The sequence below is a fragment of the Lonchura striata genome, chromosome Z (assembly GCF_050655825.1).
Source record: "Lonchura striata isolate lonStrDom1 chromosome Z, ASM5065582v1, whole genome shotgun sequence".
In the NCBI taxonomy this organism is placed as follows: domain Eukaryota; kingdom Metazoa; phylum Chordata; class Aves; order Passeriformes; family Estrildidae; genus Lonchura; species Lonchura striata.
Genome location: NC_140740.1, coordinates 80,022,670 through 80,032,954, shown reverse-complemented (window position 1 = coordinate 80,032,954; position 10,285 = coordinate 80,022,670). Strand labels below are relative to the sequence as shown.

The 10,285-nt window shown below is 42.2% G+C and overlaps 1 protein-coding gene across 1 annotated transcript in view; it reads left to right on the top strand.

The window, feature by feature from the left end:
* The first annotated feature begins 412 nt into the window (after positions 1 to 412).
* AUH (AU RNA binding methylglutaconyl-CoA hydratase) overlaps positions 413 to 10,285 on the top strand; it is a 109,848-nt gene continuing 99,975 nt past the window's right edge. The window contains exons 1-3 of the mRNA XM_031507278.3: positions 413 to 675; positions 9,582 to 9,649; positions 9,747 to 9,834. Coding sequence (XP_031363138.2) covers positions 450 to 675; positions 9,582 to 9,649; positions 9,747 to 9,834 — 382 coding nt within the window. The 5' untranslated portion in view covers positions 413 to 449. The remainder of the gene's footprint in view (positions 676 to 9,581; positions 9,650 to 9,746; positions 9,835 to 10,285) is intronic.

Sequence of the window (10,285 nt, the reverse complement as noted above, 5' to 3'; positions counted from 1 at the left end):
GGGTGCCCACACAGGCTTCTCTTCTCCTTCTCTTCACGAGGCTCCACCAGCCACAGCCCCCTCCGCCTGGCTTTGCGGACGGGGCGTCGCAGATCACCCCTGTCACCCTCACGGCCTCTGCACTTCACCCGGTGCCTTTTTCCCCCGGCGGACCCCCCGGACTGCATGCAGCGCTCCAGGTGGGGTCTCACCGGGGCGGAGCAGAGGGGCCAGAACGCCGCCCTGCTTCTGCCCACGCAGTTTGTGCTGCTGTTTCTGACACGGCCCAGCACGGGGCTGGTTTTCTGCGCGTTTCCCATCTCCCCAGCCTGAGGAGCGGCGGGGCCGGGCCGCAGGAGCCGCGGTGAGGGGGGGGGCGGGAGCGCGCCCCGTGCGTGCCGCAGCCGGTCACGTGGGCGGCGGCACCGGGGCCGGGGCCGCGCGAGGCTGAGGCGGCGCCGGCAGCAGCGATGGCGGCGGCGGCGCTGGGCGGGCTCGGCCTCCTCCGCGCCCGGCTCAGGCTCGCAGCCGCAGCCGCCGCGACCTCCGCCGCCCTCGGCCCGAGCGGCCACCGCGCGCCCTCGCTGCGGGGAGGCGTCGCCGCCGCCGCTCTCCCCTCGGCCAGGAGGAGCTACGGCTCCCAGGCGAAGGAAGAGGAGGAGCTGCGCGTCCGGTACCTGGATGATGAGCACAAAGGTAAAGAGGGGAGGCGGCTCTGCACCTGCTGTCCCGGCCGGGCCGGGGTGACCCCTGCGGGGCAGGGAGAGGGCGGCCCTGGGGGAGCTGCCCGCGGCGAGGGGCGGGCAGAGAGCGCTGGCCCCTCCTTCTCCTCCTTCTCCTTCTTCTCCTCCTTCTCCTCCTTCTCCTCCTTCTCCTCCTTCTCCTCCTCGGCCGGGAGCGCTGGGAGCTGCCGGCATGGTGGTGTCAGAACTGGGTCGGCTCGGTCCTTCTTGATCTTCACCGCATCGTAGAACGGTTCGGGTTAGAAAGGACCTTGAATAGTACCTGGTTCAAACTCCTCTGCCTCGTACTAGAACAGATTTGTGTAGAGCCCCATTCGGGCAGGCCTTGAACAGCTCCAGGAATGGGGCAGCCATAGCTTCGGTGGGCAGCCTATTCTAGTGCCTCATCACTGTCACAGTAAAGATTTTCCTCCTATGAACTAATCTAGATTTATTCTCTTACAATTTGAACGAATTCCATCTTGTCCTGTTGCTACATGCCCTTGTGAATAGTCTTGCCTCATCTTTAGTGTAGGTTCCCTTCAGGTTCTGGACAGCTATGATTGGGTCACTTCAAAGCCTTCTAATTTCTACACTGAACAGTTCCAATTCTGTCAGCCTTTCTTTATAGGAGATGTGTCCCATTCTTATCATCTTGATGGCCTCCTCTGGACTTGCTCCAGCAGTTCCATGTCCTCCCTGTGCTGGGACCCCAGGGCTGATGCAGAGTTCCAGGTGGGGTCTCACCAGAGCAGAGCAGAGGGGCAGAATCCCCTCCCTCCCCTGCTGCCCACACTGCTCTGGATGCAGCCCAGGACACGTTTGGCTTTCTGGGCTGGGGGTGCCCATGGCTGGGTCATGTCCAGCCTCTCACCCACAGCTCCCCCAAATCCTTCTCACAGTGCTGCTCTCCATCTCTTCATGCCCAGTGTTGATACTGGGGACTGTCCTGACCCAGGTGGAGCACCTTGCACTTGGCCTTGTTAAGTTTCATGAGATTCCCATGGGCCCATTTCATGAGCTTATCTAGGTTGTTATGGATCTTCTTCTTGAGGTGTGTCAACAGCATCACTTTTTTTTTCTAGAGAACTGCAGCATATATACTGTGTTTGTGAGGTACACCTGTGTGAGCTGGATCTGTTTGCCACTCTAATTGTGTGAAAATGAAGTTTAGCAGCAAATGTCTAGAGTCAGGCTGCTCCAGACATCAGTTTTGTGCTTTGTGTGCAGGGGGCAGAGAGGGCACAAAACTGATATCCGTGTTTTCTGTGGTAGAAGGTATGGCTTCAGTATTCTCTCATCTCATGCCACTCTCCTAATAATCATCTTATCCTCCTCCTTGCTTTTAGTGTTGTTGAGCACTACTCACTTTTTTCTACTCAGTTATACCAAGAGTCTTATTTTAACACATCTGGTTAATAAAAGAAAGAAAATCTGTGCTCCTTAGTGACATGTAGCCAGTTCATCACAGCATGGACACTTTAGGCCTCCTATTATGATTTGGTGCTCTCTGGATTTTGGAAGTGTTCGACTTCCTTTGGCGTTTGTCACTTCCTTCCCCTGTGGATTCAGCAGGGCTAGGAATGGTGGAGAAGAGGTGCAAACTCTGTTCCTGAGGATTTATGCCTATAATACGTATACTTAGACATGATGTTATACCCGCTTTTATAGAGGGGGCCATAATATAGGGTTTTGATTATCTGCACATGATTCTCTTTACATGGAGAGTACATCTTGGAACGACCATGTGTTGAGATGTACAGTTTAGTTTATGTCTTTGAGCACATTAATTCAGCTATTTCACACCTGCTGCCAATTCAGCCAAATGCCTGTGAGTTAAGTAGGCCAATACATAGATTTGTATACATATAAAGAGAGGTAACCTCAAAACTTTGAATTTTTGTATGAGTTTAGAAAATTATTCTTTCTTTTTCAAGGGAAAACTGATGTGCTTTTATCAGGTTTCATCAGGGCAGGTTTTTGTCATTATTTAGTATTGATAGTAAAGGTGATAAAATATGATCCTGAAATAATCATCTGTCTTGTAGTTCTGTTCCCAACTCTTTCTGCTTCCTTTAAAATGTACTAGTTTAGTACTGTTTTTCCAGCTGATTCTAGAACTTTGAATTAGTTTAAAAAATCTATTAAGTTTTTTTTTTTTTGTGGATTATTTTAGGTTAAGGAAGAGACAAGACAGAAGCAAAGGAGAGTTTGTAAAATGTTAGAAGAGTGTTTTTCCTTCCTTTTTTTTTGTGCTCTATCAAGAAGTGGTAGAAAATACCACAATCTTACACAGTAATCAACTTTTATTTCTGTTACACATAGAATTAGGCAGTGTGTTCCAGTTGTTGAATCAGCGAGGAGTCATTGTTTTTGTTATGTTATGAAGGTGTTTCATACTTATATGTAGCCTAATGTCCCAAAACTTGGAGATAGTATTTGTGATGTTAAAGCAACTGTCACTATCATAAGGAAGGATTCAATCAGTGTATTTTTAAATAATGAATTCTCTAAGTGGAAGAAGGACAGAAGGACACAGACACAAACACTGTTTGTTAGAAAAAGATAAGAACAAGGATAGAGAAATGTATCCTTGAAGTAGACATTAATTTCATACGCCTTACTCAGCAGCACAAAGAGCAGGCAATATTTCTGCAAAAGAAACGTGGCTCTGCTTCCTCCCTGTAGTGCTACCACACACCTTCCTTCTCACCTTGTATACCAAGTTAATCTATATTTATCTGCTTACAGCATGTGATATCTCTGCTGAATGAGGACACCAGCTCTGTGAACACCCCTGTGCTCTCTCTTGCTCTTTTCTACCCTGCCATTCCTTGATGTACCATTTTATGTTCTTGACTTTCCCATACGGTACTCTGGTCTCATCACACCATTTTATACTTCTTGACTTCATGCACACTCAGACCCTGCTCTCTGACTACCTTTTCTGGCACACACGTGCTTGTTGATGCTGTGGTTGTGCTCTTGCATATGCCTGGTGTTTCCATGTTGCTCAGAGTGGACTGTGAATACTGGGGAAGAGGGAACGCTGGCTGTATCTGCCTCATGTACAGGTACATGTACGTGACAAATCTACAGGCAGTAGACAAATCTTTGCCTGTAGGCAAAGTAGCAAACTGTTCTGCTTCACTTCCATGTGATTTGCATACCCCAGGTCTTGGGAAGTTGTTCAACATGAAGTAAAATGAGAGTATGTTCGCAAAGGCTAGTTATTGACATTTTAACTCAAGGCTTTCCAGCTTCCAAATTTGAAATTTGACCAGAACTGGAATACAGCAGGTGTGAGATTTTTGAAGAATGTGATTAAAAAATATATTCTGCCCATATTTCAATTTGTGAAGCTCTTAGTGTCAGCTTCCTGTGAGTAAAGATGACTGTCAGTGTTTTTAAATTAAGTAGGTATCTTTTAGTTGATTTGAGATTCCATTTGATCATCACTAGGGCTGAAATGTATTACAGCTATTGACATTTCAGAACTTAGCCAAATTGCATTAGTGATCCCATTACAAATATAAATTATTCTAGTGCTTTGGATTTTTAAGTTATAGGTGAAATTGGGAGAAATATCTTCTTGGTCTTGACTCCAATGTGGCAGTGTCACTTGCTGGAATGTGATAAAAATATTTTTAGAATTTAGATTTTATACTAGAATGACTCCTTATGGTCAAATTTCCCAGCTGGTTTTGGTTCAGTTTAGAATAAGACAGCTTTTGGTCTTAATCAGTTAGAATTTTAATGTACATGGAATGGGCAAAACCAAATACGGTCTTGGTTTAAGTTGTTTGCTCAGAGGTTGGAAACTGATAGCTAGCTGATAAATTGGAAAAATTTCCTGTTCCTTTGCTGTGTTTAAAGCAGGGCTGAGCAGGTGAAAACTAGTAACTTAAGAAGTGTGGAAAAGAGTTAAATCAGAATTTAGAGATGAAACAGGCTCATAGGGGATTTTGAAGAATGTTTTGGTGCTTTTAAAAAGTGCTGGTTAGTACACATCTGTGTGATTTTTCACTTAAATACTTCTTGATAAGATGATTAATGAAAGCCACCAGAATTGTGCATGATATAGTCACCATATGTTCTTGTTTTGCTTAAAAAACTACTTCAGAATAATAAACATCTAAATCCACTTGTCTGCCTTGGTGCATTTGAGTAGTTAAGTGAAACAAGCTTAATAATAACTCACTTTGATCCCCCTTCCACTTATCAAAGCATAATTCAGACATTTTAAAAATATTTTTTAAATTATGCAAAATGGCCTCTGTGTGTGTATTGAATGCAAATAAATAATAAATACAAAGAATTCTGTGGCTGCTTTATATGCAGGTGTAGTGAATCTTTCAAACTCTGGCAAAATGTACTGGTTTAAAGACAAGATTAATTTTTAAGTAACCATTTAGATGTGTTTCTACCAAACATTGAGGATGAATGTTTTGATTTCTAAATATGTAATATAAAAGAGATAAAAAACATTATTAAAAGTAAGATCTCCTGTGTGCTGATACAAACAGGAGTTAATCCAGGATCTAATCTCTTCACTTTATTTAAGTATTGAATTTAGTGTATGCTATGAATCAGGATGTTTCTGGGAATTTACAGATACTTTGAAGCTATCTTTCAGATACATATGTATCCTTATTTCTGTGAAAGACATTTCTTGCTTTTACTATACTTTCGTTTTATAATATAACTTTCATTTTTATCATATAACTTATAATACAAGTTTCATTTCCTTTTTCTCTAAACAATGAGAATTATACTAAAGGCAGCTTTCTCTTTTGACGGGGGCAGCTTGTAAGTAGAGAACATATTGTCCATTTACATATGCTTTGCCTCTAATGGTTGGCTAGGAAAGTAGTATACAGGAATATTGCTGCTTATATTGGACAACACTGGGAATCGCCGTCTCTTGAAGATCCTAGCCAGTTAAGATGAAGTTAATTTTCAGTTTGCAGATGTATTCTTAATAGGTGCACATTATGTGCTGCAGTGTGTCCCAGAAATAATGTGGGGATGACTCCCTGGAAAAACTATGACATTAATATTTGGTTTAGCATTATGTGAAGGCTTATTCCTTCTTAGATCTGTCATGTTTTTGATACCATATAGACACCAACAGAGCAAATACTACTACTAGTATGACTACTAATTTTTACTTCTATTTATTAATGATTGCTTTTTAATACATTTTCTTTCATAAGTAGATTTTTCAAACAGTTCAGTTAAAAGGATTTTGGAAAGCATATATATATGTGTGTGCTTTAGGAAGAATGAACCATGATTAAATGCTTCAGATGACAATATAACAGGTATTATTGAAAAGTGACCTCCCTCAGGTCAAGTCCCCCATGACTGGAAAAGGGGAAACCTTGTACTCATTTTTAAAAGCAATGGAAAGCTGGAGCCTGGGAACTTGTGACCCATGAGCCTCTTCTCTGTGGCTCACCTCTGTGAGGCAGATCCTCCTAGAAGCTGTGCTGAGGCACACAGAGAACAGGGAGGTGATTGAAGACAGCCAGCATGACTTCACCAAGGGCAAGTCCTGCCTGACCAACTTGGTGGCCTTGAATGATAGAATTCACTTCATCAGAGGTCAAGGGAATGACTACAGATGTCATTTATCTGGACTTCTGGAAAGCATTTTGCAGTGTTCCCCTCAACACTTTTCTTTCTAAAGTGGAGAGAGATGGACTGTTCAGTGGATGAGAAGTTGCTTGGATGGTGGCATCCAGAGCGTAGTGGTCAATGGCTCAGGGTCTTGATGGAAGTCAGTGACAAGTGATGTGCCTCAAGGGTCTATACTGGGACCACTGTCATTTAGTATCTTCATTGATGACATAGATGAGGGGATTGTGTTCACCTTCAGCAAATGTTTTGATTATACCAATCTGAACTGTGCAGTTGACATACCTGAAGGATGGGACGCAATCCAGAAGGACTTGGACAAGCTTGGGAAGTGAGTCCATAGGAATCTCATTAAATTTAACAAGACCAAGTGCAAGGTGCTCCACCTGGTCAGAGTAACCTCTGGTATCAGCACAGGCTGGGGATAAGCAGATGGAGAGCAGCCCTGGGGAGAAGGATTTGGGGGTGCTGGTGGTGAGAGGCTGGACATGACCCAGCCATGGGCACTCCCAGCCCAGAAAGCCAAACGTGTCCTGGGCTGCATCCAGAGCAGCGTGGGCAGCAGGGGAGGGAGGGGATTCTGCCCCTCTGCTCTGCTCTGCTGAGAGCCCACCTGAACTCTGCATTCAGCTCTAGGGTTCCAGCACAGGGAGGACATGGACCTGTAGGAGTGAGTCCAGAAGAGCCATCAACATGAATGGAGGGATGGAGTGCTCCTGTGGAAAAAATCTGAGGGAATTGGAACCGTTCATCCTGAAGGCTAGGCTTTGGAGTGGCCTACTGTGGCATTCCATTTTCTGAAGGGAGCCTGTAAGAAACATAGAGAGGGACTTTAAACTGAAAGAGAGCAGGTTTAGTTTAGATATTAGGAAGAAATTCTTTACTTTTAGGTACTGAAAGGGATTGCCCTGAGAAGCTGTGGTCACCCCATACCTGGAGGTGTTCAGAGCCATGGTGGAAGGGCTTCTGGACAATCTGCTCTAGTGCAAGTGTACCTGCAGGAGGTTTGGAACAAAATGATCTTCAAGGTCCCTTCTGTCCTCAGGATGCTCAGATCTTGTAGTAATGGCATACCAGAACAATAATAATTCAAATGTGACTGTAAGGCATGTTTTTTTTGTATATATATATCACTGCAATATGTAGGTATCCCTTGCAAACATTTTATACTTTTTGTCTTGCAATTCTTGCTTCACAGTTTTTTTATACTTAAATGAAAACAGCTGGGTGGGTGCCATCTTTGTCTTTTACTTCCGTAGAAGGAAGCAGAAGTGGTAGTTTTGACTTGATACAACTGCTAAGCAAAAATTGACTTGTATGATTTGTCTTCAAGGATAATTCCTTTGTAGGAAAAAAAAAATCTTTAAAGTGCTTTAGTGTTAAGTGGAGCTTCCTTCTGAATACACTGTTGGTGGTGGTGGAGTAGCAGTCTTTGGGCTTCAGTGGGGAGAAGAAAAATTCAAGTGTCATTAAGTGTTACTGCCACTAAGCATAACATGCTTCTGAAAAGGATGCTATTTCCTGACTGACGTATGGTTTGGGGTAATACTATCTCTAGTTTATTTAAGCATGGGATTTGTAGTGCCTGTAATCAAAGTGAAGTCAGGGTGAAGTGTCTTTTTGTTGCTTTAATGTAGGATGATGCTTTTGCCTAATCTACTTGTGTTGAACCTATGGAATATTTGAATTTGGATTGATCCTCCTCCTGGAGAAGTTGTAACAGCTGAAGAAAAGTGCTACAGTACCACTCCTTTTTGCTTAACAGAATATAAACAGATTCCTAAGTAAGTGCTGAGTAACGACCTTTGCAGGTGGTCCTGATGAATATCTCCAGCCACAGGTATAAGCGTGGGAACTCAGGCTTGTAGAACAAGGAATGAAGGTCATTTGGGTTGCCCTGGTTCCACTTCCCTATTAGGAGGTACCTATACGTAATAATTGACTGTACCTTAAGTGCAAGAAGGTCATGTGAGCTTTATTACTGCATTTGACACTATTTTTATTTGAATCATGACAGTGGTAGCTGGCAAATGAAGACTTTGTCTTCAAATTGTTAACTACAGAAGGAGCAGGAGCTCTTTTAAATCTTGTCATGTGTGCATGTGTGTGCAACAGACATGCAGGAGGAAGGAGAGGAAGGGAGCTCAGACACTAATGGGTCACTCCTAAGGGAGAACAGGTTTTCCAGAAATAGAAGAAGCAGTATGCACTGAGATGACAGGGAAGGCTACAAGAGCATAATTATGTATAGATTGCACATTCAAAGCTGAGTGGTGAAGTAGTAGTCACCTGGGCAAACACCGAATTTCTGAAATTCTGTTTTTTCATATCATAGGTTGGTGGCACTACTGTGGGCATTTTTGTTTGAGACAGAGCTTCTTTTCTGCCTTTCATTCCTGGTCTTGCCCTAGTCCTTTCTTCCACCTTATCCTTGCATTTTCTGCATGAAGAGGGTCCTGACTGATAAAATACTACCAGGGCGGGATCAGGACTGTGTGCTGGTGTTTTGAACTCAGGCAGTTGTATGGGTTCAAACAGTAATTGTCTAAAAGATTGCTGTAGTTGTGGTAAACTTAGGCATTACCAAAATAGATGTTTCAGAATTTTCCTCTTGGATATTCATGCCTGTTAAGGTGAGGGGGCAAAATAAAGACAATTTTTGTTTCTACTACAACATCCAAACCAATGTAAAGGTAATCAGTCAGACAATTGATCTGTAACTGGACTAAGGGAGCTGTGAATGTGTCTTTGGAACCATGTACCAAGCATTGATCTTTTCCCACTGGTGGCATTCTTTCTATGTTTATGACTTCCTTTTACCTGTATTGGAGTTGCTGGTCTTTGCTCTGATAGCACTTCATGCTTTAAAAAATCTCTGGTGATAGCTCTCTAAATATGGAAATATGTGCTTTACAATTAAGCATCTTTCCTGATGGTTTGTCAGCACTTCATGCACAAACATGAAATTTTTGCACGCAGTTGTATAATTCTGCATTCAATTTTTGTAAGCACTGTTTCCACATGATGATGTTAGAGCCCTGTTTTTGTTCTTAAAGTAAGTGTAATTTCTCTTGAGTATTGAAAAGAATAAATAATTTTATCTTCTTTCAATAGTGATTACACTAGCATTTTTTTTCAGTCCTCAATGCCTTTTGTATAATTTCAAAATAATAATAATTTACATAGATGATGCATATTACACTACATTGTAACAGTGATTTGATCTTTCTTCCTCTCCAGGAATTGTGGTGCTTGGATTAAACAGATCTCATGCCAAGAATGCACTTAGCAAAAATCTTGTAAAAATGGTAAGTGACAAGAATATTTTTTACTGTAAAGGTGAAATATTGGAATGAAGCACTTTAAAAAGTGTTTGGTGATTCCCCTTCCTCCTTTTCTCTGTAGATGTCAAAAGCTGTGGATGCTTTGAAATCTGATAAGAAAGTACGAACTGTTGTATTCCGGAGTGAAGTCCCGGGGATATTCTGTGCTGGTATGCAAACTTAATTTTCCTAAGAAGCTGGAAATCCATATTCTCTTATTCAGAAAAAAAAAAAAAAAAAAAGGCCAGATTCCAAGGAAACATATCATTTTCATATATTCATCTCAGTAACAAACAAAACATTTTTTAAATTATTTTCTTCAATTGCTAACACAAATCAAATACTGGGCTTATTCTTTCTGTGTCATAAAGCATTTCAAATTATATAATATAAAATATACAATTTTTAACCATGATTGTAAAAAATCATTTAATTGATCTAGAAACTCTTGCTCTTGCAAGTATGTCAGAGTAAGATGCAAATAATTTGAGGCCATATAAAGAGGCTTTGTAGAAAGCTGTATCAAACCTTTCTTTTAAATGCATTAACTAGAACTTTTAATTAAAGAAACATATGTAAACTTAAAATTCCATGATGAATATGCATGTTACTGCAGGCTGA